At 36.0% G+C, this 18,185-nt stretch overlaps 1 protein-coding gene across 5 annotated transcripts in view; it reads right to left on the reverse strand.

The window, feature by feature from the left end:
- The window catches only part of LOC117394690 (histone deacetylase 9-like), a 213,959-nt gene that overhangs the window by 42,278 nt on the left and 153,496 nt on the right, over nt 1–18,185 (reverse strand). For all 5 annotated transcript variants that reach the window (XM_059011775.1, XM_059011754.1, XM_033993142.3 and 2 more), the window contains 7 exons: nt 12,793–12,970; nt 11,763–11,896; nt 8,844–8,964; nt 8,175–8,224; nt 3,116–3,223; nt 2,161–2,216; nt 1,828–1,915 (listed from right to left, as the gene is read on the reverse strand). In XM_059011775.1, the coding sequence (XP_058867758.1) occupies nt 1,828–1,915; nt 2,161–2,216; nt 3,116–3,223; nt 8,175–8,224; nt 8,844–8,964; nt 11,763–11,896; nt 12,793–12,970 (735 nt within the window). The remainder of the gene's footprint in view (nt 1–1,827; nt 1,916–2,160; nt 2,217–3,115; nt 3,224–8,174; nt 8,225–8,843; nt 8,965–11,762; nt 11,897–12,792; nt 12,971–18,185) is intronic.

Here is an 18,185-nt window from a genome sequence, read left to right on the forward strand (position 1 = left end):
GTGACTCTGCAGCTGATGCATAGTTCACACACCCTAGTCTCTATAAGTCGCCTTGGATAAAGGCATCTGCTAAATAAACAAATAATAATAATATATATAATATGTCTGTGCAATGTTTTTCGATAATAAGTCCCAATTAGCCAGGTATGGCTAAAAAGTTACAATATTAATTCACAATAGCAACCTTCTGTTTAAGGTAACAGAAATGGTAAACTAACTTCATGTAAATAGGTTTACTTAACGCCCTAAATGCATGCAAAAGTCCTAAAAACAAACTTAATACTCTCAGACATTTTAATACAGTTATCTCTGCAATGGGCAATGAGTTTAATGATTGTATTGTGTAGGGACCTGATGTTTATTTCTCTTGTCATACACATTGTTGCCAAAGGTTTGTCAAAGATGTTCCAAGTCGGCCGCTCCGATCTCAAGATGTTGGGTATCTCACAGTTCCAAACATTTTAAAAAAGAACACAGGTGGCAGAGCATTCGGTTACAGGGCCCCTAAATTGTGGAACGAATTGACAGCCTCTGTAAGGAAGGCACCAAATATGGCAGTTTTTAAAACTAGACTGAAGACATATTTGTATAGTCTGTCATATACATGACTACTACTATTGCCTTTTTACTGTATGTTTTATTGTTTTTATTTTTTTTTATCATACTTTTGTATTTTATTGTATTTACTGAATTTGTTGGTCTGCTTCTAATGCTTACTGTTCTATAAATGTTCATGTTTTGTCCATTTGAAGCACTCTGTGGCAACTCGTTGCAAAGGGCGCAATATTATATAAAGATCTGATTGATTGATTGATCTATTGAAAAATCCACCCCCACAATACAGCAGTCGGATCAGGAGTGAGCCTTTTGAACATGGAAGGATTGTCCTGCAAATGTTTGCCTTTTCTTCAGCACATTATAGGCTGTGACACATCTGAAATAACCTTTTTCCTAATATTTCATTAATTACCTGTTTCATATACTATTTGTAGCAGTTATGGTTTGAGCAGCAGGATGCAATTTGATTATGATATTTATTAGACCATTGTGTGCGCTTTGAGAAATGATATCACACTATAGTCCCTAAATCTTTTAGCACTTGCAGACAAACAGAAATAATCACCTCCAGATGTATTTGATTAGTGTTTGATGCCAGGGTTCATTTCCTGTCTATGCTTTGTCAGACAAACCCTTACACCTCCTAGGGAACCGCTGGCAAAATAAAAATAGGCCTCATAAATCAATATGCAAGTTTCTTCAGGTGTTAACATAAAAACTTCTTAACTGTGTACAAGTAGTTATTTGGTACAAGATGCCCAGCCTAGTATCTTGACAACTTTGAATATTCCTCATGCCTAAAGGTAAAGTTCGGGCATCATTTTGTGTTTTTACTGAAGTTATGCACTATTGAATTGAGTGTATTGCTAGACTGTCTTAGGATCTTGTTTCTGCATACTACCCAGTATTTCATTTCTATGACTGAGTGGGGGGAGTTGTAATAAACTTTCTTTGTGATACACTTTTTTGTTTTACCCCCTAAATGTCGTATCTTCTTGCTTTTGCTACTACAGTTCTGAATGAATGTGTCAAACAATACTATAGTTTGCCTTGATTAGAATCAAATGTTATTTATGACTCAAAAAATAATAAAAAGAAGATATTGGCACAATGCCATTTCAATATGTGTCTGATTTAAGTAAGAGAACTGAACACTGTTTCTGCAAAACACACTGAAACTTACAGTGAAGCAACACGAGTTACAAACTATGCTATTCATCATCACAATGTGTATGCATTCCAGTTGTGGCAGCCATGAAGCATACGTACCCAGTCCACGATTAATATCTTGCTCATATTTAGCTTTTGCCTTAAGTACTTGGCAGTAATTGCAACAGAATTGAAAAAGCAGAATCCCCTGTGGAATAAAGAAGAACAGCAAAAATAAGAAAACAAATCGGCAAGTAAAATGGTTGTAAATAATGATCTGGGTCATGTATTTAAATGCTATATGATCTTTGAGACCATAAATCTTTTTTTTCTGAAATCTTGAAGCCTTCCCTGTCATCTGCTAATAATTACAGTGCTTTCGAGGTTTTCACTGTGCAGGTGATAGACCGTAAAGCTGGTTCTCTGTGATGAGCAGCATTCCCTCTCACTTACATGGCTGTTGATTCTTCAGCATGATGACCTGGGGGCCGGACAACAGCAAATCCATTCTGTAAAAGACAATATACTTTTCAATTACAGGACCACTTCATACAGGACACAGTTCATAAGCCACTTTGATGATTTGAGGCAATGAATTTTATTTCACATTAGAAATATATTAAATGAAATACAAACCATTGTGCAGAAAGAAATGTAGTTAAGTTGTAAAACTTTTTAAAAATGATTATTATCATTATTTGTATAGCAAGTCTAAAAAAGTAATGTAATAGAGCACAATAGACAAAATGTACTGTATTTCTGGTGACTTTAAAGTGTGATTTTTGTGCTTATGATATCTGTCTAGTGCTGTATTTGAAAGCATTGGTAACCACTTCTTTAAATATTATCGGCATTACAAATAGCTATATGGTGATTTGTTTATTTATTCATGTGTTTGTTCATTGTTAGCCAGGGACAAACCTCATTTTATAAAGACAAAAGAAAGACATTAATTTTTTTCCCTCAACTTTTCACAAATTGTACTTCTTCCATACTCTACTTTAAACAAACATACCTTTTGATTCATGTGCTATTTTTTTCTTTTAACCTGTCCAAAAATATATATTGTCTCTACCAATTTTTTTTTTTTTTTAAATGCTTAACTTTTCTAAGGTAACAACAGATGTAATAATGCTGGGAGAAAAAGAAAAAGTGCAGCTGTTTGACTTTTATGTTGTGTTTCTGATTCACAAAAATTTGAATTCAAGAAAGAAAGGCTGGAACAGCGTGGCATAGAGAAATATACTCAGGATTACACTGTTTCAAGACTAACTCTGTGGGCCATTAAACTTTAAAATCAACAATGCCTGTGCTCTTTCCTAACCCGCAGGCCCCCTTTCTCCTTCACTTTGCTCTCTTTGTCTGCACTTCCTCTAGCTTTCCCACACACAACGCAGCCGGACCTCACCTTCAGCTCTCTGGAGGCTACTTTGGAAGCCAGTTCAATGACACAGCCAACGGCCATGCGTGCCGTGCTGGACGAGTGGAGCTCATTCCAAATGGTGTCACTGTCCACCTGAGCAAACAGTCGGCAGAAGAAGGAGAAAGAGAAACAAATCTGTGAGGGAGGGCTGGCAGGGTGACAGCCAATGGACAATAACATTAGTCTTCCGTCTTGGCCCAGCTGAGTGAACCTTCTGGACGTAGCTTTGCTTACCCTTTTTTTTTTTTTACACAGAACCTCTCCAATGGAAAAACATTCCTGCCATGCCTCACTGCCATTCCCTGTTTAGATTTCTCATTACAAACAACATTACACGCATGGGCCGGATCTGGCCTAGTTAGATGTTAGGCCACAGTAGTAGATTTGATATGGGCTGGGGACCTAAGCTTACAGCTAGGATCTGTCAAGTGCCAGAAAAAAAAATAAAAAAATTATATGTATCTCAGACCCTGCTAAGAAAGCAGTGTCAGCATATCACAGAAGACCGGGTACTCAAATACCAACTGTGCTGTACAGTGTATATAGTAGCAAATTATCCAAACGTCACGTTTTATAACTGATTAAATTAATCAGGTAATTTGTCCAATGTTTCTACCTATTTTATATAAGTTTAGATTTAAAAGAAACCTATTTAATTTTTTAAACTATAGCATAGGAAATAGAAGCCAAATTAAAGATATATAACAATACTTCAGAGCAGGAGCTTGGTTATTGCAATTTTGATAGAGAAGAACTTGAAAATGGTTAAGGTTTCTTGTTTTTCCTTTGTTTCAAGTTACTGGCATGTTTAAGTTATTATTGCCAACTGTGAGCCTTGAAGATAGCTGACAATAACCACAGCTAGTTGGCTTTCTGACAAGGAAATTAATTCCCAGCAGTCAATCCCAGTTATTGTTTCTTGAATAATTATTACTTAACATTCTCCATCTACTGCAAGTGGTGTGCAATTGATTTTTTCCAGATATGGCCGTATCTGGTCAATGGTGTCATTTCATTCTAACTCTTGGCAAACTCTACAATAGTCTTCCTTGTTTCTCCAGGAACAAACTAAAAAGATATTAATCCCCCGGATTCACAAAGAGGCTGAGAATGTCTTACTGTATTAAGACTTACTGTATTCCTTCTCCAAGGTGTATTAGAAGTCAGTGTAACTGAGGGAGATTCAATTGAAAAGCATTTTTAATAATAAAGCAGACAGCTCATGGGAATACAATGAAATCGCCACTGGGAAACTTGTATTTATGCTTGGTTACCAAACTGAAAACAAATATGTCTCTATTAATGCATGTACTCATGGTACATACTGCACAATAACTAAACAAAAAAGTATCAAAATATTCTAAAAGTATTTGATTTGTAATTACACAGGTATGTATAATTAAAACGTGATTACATTATAACTAATTACAGTGCAATTACAAATTAATTTTTGGAAAGCTTTTTCATTATAGACTTGATATGGACTATAGTACCATATTCAACTAATGCAACCTAATATTATGGAAAGCTTAAATTGAAAGCCTTTCTGTCTTCCACAGAAGTTGCGTTTCTTGTTCCTCATATTGTACTAGTATTTGCAAAAATATGCTCTATTTAAACAAGTCAAAAGAGGGGATTTATTGTAATTGCTTCACTGTGGGCTAGTCTCCATAGAGACAAGTGCTGTATGGAAAGCAGATTTAAAAATAAAAAGTATAATCCTTGGCCAAAACATCTCTGCAGAAGGACTGTCGTCTTTGCTCTACTGTCTGACAACCTGAGTTGATCCAAGCTCTCCTGACTGTCGGGACTGAATGCCTGACATTTGGCAGCTTTGATTAATGAGATCATCTTATATGAACCGGGGAATCACCTATAAACGCTAATAGACTGCTTGTGGCAGGCTGCCGAGTATTAGAGTAATCCCAGTGCAAGCAGCAGAACTAAGGTTTAGTCAGTGATACACAATCCTGCTGGTGTTCTCTGAGCACAGGGCCAGCAGTTAGAAATACTCATCTCAGTTGCAAATATGGGGCTTAATACAGCTAGTCCACTGAATTAGCATATGGCTCATTAATCTGGATTGTTTCTGTGCATTGGTCTGTTCTCCTTTCTATTAAGAAACCTGATTCACAAGCATAAAATTAGGGCTAACCAACTCCTGTGATTTATACATGCACTACAACATTGCATTTAATGCACATAGAACTGTGCGAAGTCAATTGTAGAATGACTTTTGATATAGCTCTATTTACAAAGTCCACATCAATTATATATATATATATATATATATATATATATATACACACACACACACACACACACACACACACACTGCTGTGCAAGTTTTAGACATGTTGCATTTTTCTACTCTGATGCATTATGAGCATCAACAATTTACTCAAAGCCTCCACTAGTGTTTTCTACTATTAGAACAAAGTTGACTTGCATAAAGAAGGAAAAACATTGAGTGAAATAGCTTGCATCGCTTGATTAAGGAATAGAAAGAAGGCAAGCATTGAATTGACAACAGAACTGGCAGAAGGCACAGGTGTCGTTGTCCATCCATCAACAGTCCAGAGCACCTTTGACCATTGTTCCATAGTCCAATTTCTGTGTTCTTGTGCATATTTTAGCCTTTTAGTCTTATTTCCCTTTTTAACAGAGGTATTCTTCCTGCAACCCATCCTTTAAGTCCTGATTTTTAAGAGTGACCTTTGTACTGTTGATTTGATGGACAACAACACCTGTGCCTTCTGCCAGTTCTGTTGTCTTTCTATTCCTTAAGGATATTACCTTCAAGTATTGCTCATACTTGTTAGACAGCTTTATGGGTCTTCCAGTCCTGAGTTTGTCAATTACAGATGATGTTTCTCTGTACTTGTTGATTATGCTTCAGATACCACAGGCTTTGAGTAAATTGTTGATGTTCATAATGCATCAGAGTAGAAAAATGCAACATGTCTAAGACTTTTGCACAGCAGTATATATATATATATATATATATATATATATATATATATATATATATATATATATATATATATAGTGAATATAAGCTGTGTACGAGACAGATCTATGTGACTTCACAAGGAACATAATATTGAATGAACATGCAACCAGATCGCCCTCAATCCCAGGGCAGCACGGAATGTTCAATAAGACGGTCTTGCGGGTGTTCTTGGCAACATTTTCAGAAAAGCACAACTAGAAAGCACAAGCGAGACAAGACGAATCGAGCCAGCAGATATGTTCAACTCATTGTGACGAGCAACACAAGTGCTACACTGGACAAGATACACGTTTCCACTGGAACAATGCACCAGCATTGTGGGTTCTGTAGCAAGTCAATCGTACTGTTTTCCCAGTGAGTGTATATCCCCCATGTACACACCTGTAAATGACTGTATGCAAACAACAGCAAAAAGTGGATATCATGGGGTATCAGAAAATGTTACGTAAAAGGCAGATCAAAATACTTTACTAAATTTCACCCAACCAAAAAAATAACCATGCCAAATTTGAACTGTAATGTCATTTAAAAAAAACACCATGCAAAGATAATTGTTTCTGATTTAAAAGCTGCAAATGAATACTGTAGCGTGTCGTAAACAATTATTTTAATTACATCTATTGGAACTCAAAACAATCAGAGAATTATGCAGCCCTGACAACTATGCTGATGGAAGTTTGGAAAATATGGAAAATATGTATTTGAATGCTCTTTAAGCCTGATATCTGTTATTAGCTGTTGTCTAAATTGCTAGTTCAGGTTTTTCACTCCATCTTATTCGTATAATTCTGTATGACACACGCATCCACAATGTTTACAATTCACACCCTCGCCTTGTATTTAATGTATTATGCCTGTATTTCATGTATTTGCATTGTTTTTTACTGTTTGTATTTAATGTACTATGCCCTGTATTTCAATGTATTTAATGTATTCTGCATTGTTCCTCACTATCTTGTAAAGCGCTTTGTGATGGTGGTCCACTATGAAAGGCGCTATATAAAATAAAGATTGATTGATTTCATGTCTTCAGTGCTTGTTTGGAATGTCTTATAGAATGTTTATATATTTCCTCCGCACTTGGCAGGCTGGCACATTTGATCTATTACTACCCAGAATTGTATCTTCTTAATTCCTATAACGTGGCTCAGGATTCTTAACCCATTGTGTTACTTTGCACAACCCATTCTTTCATTCAATACACAGTCACAATACATCTTGAGATAATATCTTTGGGGCTTTTACCTTCCCATGACTTGAGGACAAACTATTGGGAAAAAAAAAAAATCCTCTTCAATTTAGATGATAAAAGCGAGTTTGTGAGTTTCTCTGCTGTCTGCTAGCCCCCAAGCCCCCCCCCCCCCCAGGGGAAAGAGAATGAAACCCACACTTATATAAAATCATATCCTGTTTGCAGAAATCATATTCCCTCAGCTATTCACTTAATCCAGACCTAGAAACCCCTGCACAGCTAGGAAGCCCATTCCTCATCTAAACCAATGTCATCAGGCCCTTTCATGCTTTTATGACCCTGTCAAAAAATAATATTGACTGCCAATAGTGATGTGATTCAAACTCCCTCCTCTGAACCATAAAGAAAGAAGCAAGCAATCTGTTATCAATTTTGCTAAGCGTGTCCAGGGAATTGCTAGCTCTTCCTGTTCCAAGAAATAAACGACAACAAACGCAGCCGTAGCTTTTTGAAGCTGTGGCGCTGATGACGACATTGTCATGCAAGTCTGCTCTTCTCTGCTGTTGTGGTTTCCTTGCCTATCGAAAGAGAAAAAATACTGCAAGATTTTTTTTTCTTTTTCTTTTCTACACAGCAAGGTCAAATGAACAGGAAAGTAGTTACTATATTTAGGACAAAGATTTCGATGGGTCTGAGCCATAAGACTTTGCTCTACTGAGACTATTTCACTAGTCTTTCTGCCTATAATCAGCTTTTCATTATAAAAGGCTTGTCTCAACATTATTATTGCATTTCAAAACTACGGAATGAATCCTTTATCTTTTTAAAGACGTACTTACCCCGAGTCCTCCACATGGTAGCAAGGCCAGGTGTTTCTGGGCTGAAGAACCTACAAGAAAGATGCATGCACTTTTTTTTAGCTGAAGTGAAACTAAAACATGCATTTGTTTTCTGAAGTACAGTTTACTACTACCAGCTGACGCTGCACATTTTATGTCCATAACAAAATAAATAAATAAATAAATAAATAAATAAATAAATAATAAAATTGCAGCTATACAGTATAAACTACTGTAGCAATCACTCACTCCCTGTGTTGTATATATATATATATATATATATATATATATATATATATATATATATATATATATATATATATGTGAGACTGGTAAGATTTATTCTTAAAGGAGACATGGGCAGTTTCTTCTGCCCTGTGATGGTTTTATTTTTTTGTATGAAATACTGCAGATCTATGAGTACTCAAGATGAGGTGTTAAGGTATTCAATACATGCAGGTTAATCAATTCCAATTTCTTATCATCTGTTCAAAAGCCACCATGCTACTGTAGCAACACTATTATTATAAAACTGCTATGATTACCCATCAACCTTATTAACTGTAACAGCTAATGTGTTTGGGATAATGGTTTTGAAGAGGTTCACCATACATGACTAATAACAGTGCTGGAATGTACTGCTCTATTAGAACAGCATCCTATACAGACCTAGTAGTTTCTTGGTGTCTAATGTCTGCCTGTTTAGTGGGTTGGTGCCGTACAACAATGAATGATGCTCTGAATGAACCAGCTGGATTTCTTCTAGACTGGCTTTTCGACCCTTGACTCGCTGAAAAAAGAAGGAAAACAAACTTTTTCACAATACTGCAACAAGGAACTTATTGACATGTACAGCTATGGCCAAAGGTTTTGCATCACTTTGAATTTTAAGATTGAGATATAATAATATATATCAACATCATAATCAAAGAAAATACAAAATGACATAATTCAATATGTTAACTTATTCAGCAGGTATTATTTGACTTTAAGAAGCAAAATTAATTAATTCTATATAGTGATGCAACACTTTTGGCCATAGCTGTATATTACAGTGTCAGTGAAAGGCAAATACCGTTTAACATTTGTAGACAGATGCTTTAGATATTGTTGCTAGTCAAGGATGGATTTAATACTGATTCTGAAGCAAGAAGAGCATTGCTACATGAACTCTATAGCTATCATCTGTTATTTATTTGTTAACAATTATATGTACCAAATGTCTGAGTGTAAAATAAAATATATTTCATTTACGTTATATATTTTATTTAAAATCAACATTCATATTTTATTTGTAACACAAGTGCTATTCATATTCTTCTTTTTTTTTTGTTTAAAGGATTTGACGACATTACATTTAATGTTACAGTATTACATAAATGTTAAGGGTGAGCAAGCCAGCCAAGACTTTTTTTATAAGCTTGGACAGCACAGCTTATATTTTAGAACAGCACCTCGGTCATAGTTTTGCTGAGAAAAATCACCAACGAACCAAGACTGCATTCTGACAGGCTTCAGTCTTAATATAGTGTACTTTGGCTTAGGCCATACTCAAGCTAAGACCAGACCTGATGGGTGTCAGTAAACACACTCACATATTAAAACATAGGAAAACCTGACAAGCTACAACTAAAATACCTTAGCTGGAAATTATGAAGACTCTGTGCTCTTCTTTCTGTTTTCTTCATGTGAGTGCTGTATCATTTCTAACAGGCTTACATCATGTATGGCAGTGGTTTCGTACTCTGGTCCTCAGGGACTGCAAACTGTCCGGGTTCTGGTTTCAGTGGAGCCTAAATATTTATTTTAATATCTACACTGCTTTCCAGTGCATATAAAACATAACTCACAGCTGCTGAAACTTAAGTCATTTGAAAGAATTATGATGAGTATTTGAAGTTAGATGAAGTTTGAAGTTTGGATACATCTTCTGTATACACTGCAATATAATTAAGTATTGCTGACACAGTTGTTTTTACAATTGTGTGCAATGCATTAGTACAGCATACATATTAAGGGTGTTTCTACTGCTATTTCTACTGCTCTTACATAATTAATACTGAAATACTTTGGCCCGTAGAGACCTGAGATACCTTAAAAGTTTGTGGGATGCTGTGACGGAGTATACCTTGCTCCTGTGTGCATGTGTATTATTTTGTATTGTTGTGTTATTATTATTTAAAAGGTATTGTTTAAGTGTGTAAAAACACAATGTTTACTTATTTTTGTTTGACAGCATGGATGCGGTCAAAATTCCCCATCTATGCTAAACTCGTGCAGAATGTGACCATCTCCAGATTGATTCATTTATTGCTAATCTGGAGACGGTCAAATGTATAAAAACCTGCAGCTTTGGCTGAACGCGGTTGGTGTGTTCAGAGGGGGAACGAAAACAGGTGAAATAAAAACAACAAATACAATTGCTATTCATGCTGGATATAAACCAGTGCGATACTTGTGTGTTCCATGTCTGGTTGTCTGTCTGTTTTGGACATTGTGCCGTTTTGTTTTACAAAGTGTTTTGCTTGTCTAAAACTGTTATTTTGTTATTAAACTTGTGCAACAACACTTCCATACCTCAGTACTGTGTCTGCCACCTCCCTGGTCTGACGTCACCCGCAAGCCATCTTGCCACAGATGCTTTTAACTGATTTTTTTGGCACCTAGGAGACCCGTTGAGTAACCATATTGCCATAGCAACGGTTCCTATGTCGATTGAGGCCTCACCTATGTTCATGTTATACAAGTACCATTTGCAGAACATTTAATAAGCTGTTTGGGATAATATCACATATTAATAAGTATTATGGTGGGTAAAAAATAAATAAAAACATATTTAATACATTTAAAAATGCTAATTTATAGGACTTAGTGACCCCATTGTTCTAACAGGAATCTTTTATTAGGTTGTACAAAAATGTACTAATAGGCCTCTAAGGTCAATGTAAGTTAAGATTTCTGCCTGATTGTCTGCTATAGCTATAAAAGCAACAAACTGCTGTCTTCCAGCACAATTTTGAAAGCAAACATGTTATATAACAAACAATCACCCAATAACCATTTTTTTAAGGGCAGCAGTGTGGAGTAGTGGTTAGGGCTCTGGACTCTTGACCGGAGGGTTGTGGGTTCAATCCCCAGTGGGGGACACTGCTGTTGTACCCTTGAGCAAGGTACTTTACCTAGATGGCTCCAGTAAAAACCCAACTGTATAAATGGGTAATGGGTATGTAAAATAATGTGATATCTGTATAATGTGAAATAATGTATAATGTGATATCTTGTAACAATTGTAAGTTGCCCTGGATAAGGGTGTCTGCTAAGAAATAAATAATAATAATAATAATTTAAATAACATAAAACAATAAATATGTATGCATGAGTTAATACATCACGTTTAGGGTGTCTTATTGTTATAAGTGATATAATCTTGTGCATGGGATGACATCTATACACAACATAAGATGTACTGGAATTTTGATTAATACAACAGTGATTTATATAGTTAAACTTTAAATCCCTCAGTTTAAACTGAATCCAACCTTTGTGACATGTAAAGGTCAGTCATTGTTTTCTATTTGTAAAATGCACCTCGCAGTGGTTGAGTAAACCTGTGTCCTGTAGTCTGGACCAGATGCTCTGTATCCTTCCTCCATGCTCAGGGTGGTCAGAGGAGTTGCCGCAGATGCACTGATGTTTCAGCATGACAGTATCATACACTACACCTGTGAATGCAAGAGAGCACTAGATGTGAGAGCAGAAAGAATAACTTGTATTACGTTCATCTTAAAGATTTGACAGGTATTATTTTAGTTTCCAAATGGTTAGTGAGGGCCTCTGGTTTTGAGGAAAGAACTAGAAAGCAAGCAACTGACACAATGAGAATTTAAACACTGAAACTTCTAGAATATTAATAAAGTTGCATGTTCTTTTTATGTGATAACTGTGACAAGGAAAACCTTTCTTTACATGTTTTCTTCAACATTGATTATCAGATTGTCACGTTACAAAACAGTTCCAGCTGAAATGTCAGCCAGTTACTATTTCTCCTTTGGATTTCAAACAATTTTTTGCTGTTCCATATTTCCAAATAACAAACAGTTAGATGGATCTACACATGAATAACCAGGCAGTAAGATGAAAGGAAGACTGACAGACAGATACGTTTCTACCCCCTTGTGACAGAACCACAGTTATGTGTGCAACTTGCCAAAACTGGATGTTCAGGGCCAACAAAAAGTTATAAATCTCCAATTTTTCAATCTTTGTGGCTTAAATAAACTGTATTGACATTTATAAGAAAAAGAAAAGCCTGAAAATGTAAATGTAAGCAGCTCAATTCATGCTACCTAAAGAGGAATTAACAATTAACCATGTGAACACGACAGCACCTGTTTGTCTGTGACTTCCCTAAATTCCTTACATAATGCATGATTATTCAGGCTGGATTATCAACAGCCAATGGACATAGCTATTGCCAGCTGAACTTGAAAATGTAAATAACAATGATGTTATACGTATTGTGCTGCTATCTGTGGTATTCAGGGCATATAAATCAGTTGATCCTACTTGAATATGGCAATTATCCTGGCTGTTAAAAAGACTCCTGTGGGATTCCTACCAGTAGTGAATGAGTGAATGACAGGCTGGTCTGGTAACTGGTGCTGTAAGGCCGAGGCAGCAGGAGACGACAGAGTTCTGGACACAGGCTGATGTTTTTCTAGTCCCATTATGCCAACCACAGTTGTCTGAGTCTGGTACAGTCGAAGCTGGTGGACACGTTGATGCTCCTGGAGTTGCTGTTGCCATGGAAACAGCACAGTAGGAAGAAATGTGAGAGGTACCGGGCAAAACACTTCGAGAAACATGTCAACAAATTAAGTTCATTAGGTCAAGCATATAATAAATAGTGTGAAAAAATCTGGGGCCTACTCCATAAATCCATTCAACAGATGCTTTCACACTGTCACTCACAGGCTGATTACTTGACTGCAGCTACTAGGTGACAGTAACAAGCCTGTCAGTTCTCAAACAGTTACAGAAACTTTCAACATCAAAGTGACAGCTTTATGTTCATCTAGGCAAGTGTTTTATTTTGATCTGGAACTTAAAAAAGATCATTATGTTTATTTTCAAAATGAATATAGGTTTGGATCCAGCAAGAATTCACCTCTGCAATATCCATGCTCAAATTGTTTATTTAAGTATTTAATTTTGTGTATTATTTCACCTTCGCACAAGATACCTTTTTCTATGAAGTTTGTTTATACCACACAAAAAAAAAACATTTTTGAACAAACTGGTCATCATTCACTTTAAAGGTAATGAAATGCCTTTATTAGACTAGAAGGAAATGAAGGAAACACATAACATTTTTTAAAGATGCCTGTATTATACTGTACTAGGATTGTATCACATTATTCTATATTCTAAGACTGTAGTTTCCTGTTTTTCATTGTAATCAGTACTATTAACAAAACGCCAGTCTGTAGATTATATGCCGTCTATATAATAATGCAACAACTGTAATGAGTGAGACTGCTAATGTAAGCTAATATCAATTACAGTGAAGGTTTTTTTTTTTTTAACTTTCACAAAATACATTCATAGAAATTTCAATTGTAATGCTCTTTCATTCCCAACTGTCTGCTCTGTGTATCTGTGGAGCAGGAAAAACCTGACCTGTTCCTGTAAAAAGTAGAAACAAATGGTTAAACAGGTGTTTCTGTTTAGATGATCAAATGAATGTTATCCAGGGAATCCTGATTTTTAATCACTTGAAATTTAAATCAGGAACCAGGTAGCTTAGGAATTTTATCCAGGGGCCATTAGGCTTGTGAAATGTAGCATTGCCCTGGCCAGGGATAAAGTCTTTTCTCAAGATGAAAGATTTTCCACAAATTCCTTGGAGTGCAGCTGGATTCCTCAAGCCCTCCTCTGGGCTAGAATTTCTGTTAAACGCACAAAATTTAATTAACCATTTTGTTTTAGTGGGCCCGGCAGACATTGAAGCTCTCTCTCTCTCTCTCTCTCTCTCTCTCTCTCTCTCTCTCTCTCTCTCTCTCTCTCTCTCTCTCTCTCTCTCTCTCTCTCTCTCTCTCTCTCTCTCTCTCTCTCTCTCTCTCTCTCTCTCTCTCTCTCTCTCTCTCTCTCTCTCTCTCTCTCCGACAAAGAGGAAAAATGAAAATAACCTGATTTTTTAATATTCTTTTAGACAAAACAGAGCCATGCACATATTTACATGTGTATGAGGTGATCTAACAGTGGACATTTACATTTCATGACATTCCTAAAACAACACAGCAGGACCACCTTGAATGACAGCAAGCTAATGTACATTAGGTCCCTTTCAGCATTCCATTATCCAGTCACATACCTATAGAGTAATCCTCTAAGGTCCTGATAAGCAAAATAGATAATCATAGAGGGAAATATCTTTCCCAACGCATGATTAATACCTCTATCAGTAATGAAAAGAGTTCCAATGAAGATCATACTCTCAAGGGCTCCTCCAAGAACTCTGCTATTCACATTAAGGACCTAGTATGCAGATACAGAGTCTGGACTGAAAATACATGCTAGATCATGTCACATCAAAATATAACATCACTGATTTATGACCATAAGCCTAATGTTCATTCTTGCCTTGCCCCTTAGCTGGGTCAGTTCTATCTATCTATATATATACATAATCTGTATAATCCTTTTTTTTTAAAAAAGGGACATTAATGTTGGCAATACTAATATAAAGATCTATCAGTGGCAACAGTAACTGAAGTACAAGCATTTTTGAAAAGTGAAACAGATATTTTACTTTTTGATCCTGAAGCAAGCCATCTAATAATGAATGGCCACACAGTAACATGATTTATGTGTAATTGCTGACGGATCCCCATGTTAAAAGCACTGTAAATCCTTTGCAGGTGATCTTTAAAAAAAAAAAAAAATCTCTATTACTGTTTATTTTGCAGTTTGAGTTTAAAATGTTAGAATCATGCCAGTAAACTCTCCCCAGTTTTCTTTCAAGAACGCACACCCCCACTTAATCACTTGCCACACTGGATATACATGAACATTATTCTTTCTCAACATGATCAAAACAAGTTTAAAAAGAAACTGAAATTCTGAATATGAATATCATTTCAGCTCATCAATAACTACAATGTGCATAATCACCAAATTTGTTCTGTGGAATTGATTTAAGGCTCCTTTGAAAAAGGATATGGAACTCTTAACCCATATTTTTGAAGCAAACCAATCCACTGATTAGGCAGAAGATACAATTTCTGATTAAACTGCTTACAACTGTTGCTAAAATGACCGCGGGATGTAAGATCAGTCATGGCAGATTCCTTACAACAATAGATATTCAGGGAATGACATCATAGAGGGCTATGGAACTGATATCAGTTATAAGAATTATAAGGAAAGAAAAAACATACATAAATATACCAGCCATATTCAGAATCGGTGCACACTTAATGGTTTATTATATTGGGAAAGCACACATAAGTGAGTAAGTTCATATAAATCTAGTCCATACTGAAGGTGGAAAACGAGAGACCTTCTAAATAATCTATTGGAATATCAAATTTTTGGTGCACTGACCCTGTGCTGGTCAGGATAAATAGTGAACAGTATTTCTTAAAGAATAAAGCTTGATTTACTTGTATCTACAGTGATTATGATGATAGAGAGGCATCCATATTTTGCCACCACCATCATAGATTTGAACAGCTCCCTATTCTTTTGTTTGCTACAGTGTGGGCTTTTGAAGCATAATCTGGTAACAGAAACCCATTCATGGTGTATGGAACCATGATTGGTCACACTAGGTTAACAGGGGTAGTTTGTCAAGCATCAGTACTGAGTGCTGATTAAGAGAGCAAAAAAAAAAAAAAAAAAGTTTGGAGACATCACATTGTTAACCAAAATCAGTAAGATCTTAAATGTGAAATACCAACTGTCCTGGCACACATCTTTCCAAATTTCCCAAAAGTCACAATAACATGACTTGTATGTGATAATTACGTAACTGGTGAAGCATTCTGACTTAACTGTACCTGATTTGAAAACCACACAGACAAGACTCATTTATATAATATTTTATTGTATTATATATTATATTCTGTTAATATGTTGCTTGTGGCTTCAATAATGAAATGTAGTAACATCCTGACTTTTACTTTTGATCCGATGTCAATAAAGACATGCGGAATAGTGTTAGTGTCCATAGTCTACCCATACCATGAATTAGGTGAATTTGTTGTTATCATAATAATCAACTTTCCCAGTGAAAAGACTGGTCAATGATTATAATTAGTAGTAGCAGTATTTAAAATTAAAAAGGATAGCAAGCAAAGAAAAATACAATGTTGGTATTTATTGCTGTGACATTACTCATAGACTTGCCATAAAGTTTATTTTTGTATAAAGAGTAGTATCTCAATCCATCCATTGTAAGTTTTATACAGAATTATACACACACACACACACACACACACACACACATATATATAGATAGATAGATAGATAGATAGATAGATAGATAGATAGATAGATATTCTAATGAAATGCACAATTGTAATTTTAAGTGAGAAAAAATAGCAATTCATGCGTACTATTATTAACATTTTATGTCAGAGGAGCGTGAAATAAACGTTATTTACAATTCTCAGGACCTGGATAATATAGGATGCTGTAAACATAGGCTCTTGTCTGCACTTTGTTGTAATTTTCAAATCCAAAGTGGAACAGCTGCAGTACCAACATGGTAATTCTAATTGTTCTATTTAGTTGTCCCTTGATTTGCTTGGGTCTGTTATTTTGCAGGTTTCCTGACTGCCCCCTCATGTGTGTGGATTTCTCTTTAGTGAAGCTGCACAGATGATTCCCAGTGCATCTCAACTCTTTATTCCCTAATATGGGAGCCCTGTGTAAGCTCAAGTAGCAGTACAGCTGCCCCTCGTGTGCTGTTGATCTTATCCTTCTGACAAAGTGAATAGGGACATTTCTCAGGACACTGTCCGATAAACAGCCCCTCTCTCCTGGCATGCTGGAAAATAAACTGCGTGAACCTAGCTGTTTCCATTTCCAATAACAATGGCAACTGCCTGATGTTCATTAGTGATACAAAAATCTACAATGCCAGTGACAAGCATAGTGTTTTCCACTGGGTTCACTTAGGTTTCAGCCATGTTTGTATGATCTGAATAGGAATAACATGAAATGGTATCAAGAGAGACATTTTTTTTTCTACCATACTTTACCACAGCTGCTAAGATTTTACTATTGAATTACATACAACTTTTATAAGGTATATTATTTGTATAATAATAGCTGTACTTATACAGTAAGATGTTGTGCACCACAACATAAAAATGTCTTACATAACCATACATCAATTATCTTTCATCTTAGAGTAAGATCATTCAAAACTGTACTGCTGGAAAGAGTGGGTGACATAATTCAATAAATGAATCAAAACATTGCAGAAAAGGGCCTCTATTGAAACATTAATTCTTGGATATTAAAAAAAAAATGCTGTACATGCAGCTGCAGTGAAATAACTCAGTTATTGGAATTCATTAAGAATGGCAACATCCCGGGAGCAAATATTTTGTAAGCACTTGACAGCTGCAGCCTTTTTTAATGGCCCGATGAGTAATCGTGTCGTTCTAGAAAACTGGGCTTGCTTATTATTGTTGTTTCTCATTCTCTCTATGAAAGTAAACTTGACTGGATAACAGCCTGTGACAAAGAACGAATGAATCCTAGTCAACAATCTCCCTCCCGACCTGTGAGGACGCAGGGTAAAGGGAACAGTGTGCCCCGGACTGGATGGTTTGACAGTTCATTCCAGGGTCAGTTAGAAGTCAGTCATCCAGGAAGGGGGCGGAGCCACAATACCAGAAGTCATTGCCTTAATGCTGTAGGCGATGTGTCAGTCACGGATTGGAGGATACATGATTGGACTCGCCTCCGAAGGGGGCGTGACTGATGGTATTTCAAAGG

Source organism: Acipenser ruthenus, chromosome 3 (genome assembly GCF_902713425.1).
Source record: "Acipenser ruthenus chromosome 3, fAciRut3.2 maternal haplotype, whole genome shotgun sequence".
Classification (NCBI taxonomy): Eukaryota; Metazoa; Chordata; class Actinopteri; order Acipenseriformes; family Acipenseridae; genus Acipenser; species Acipenser ruthenus.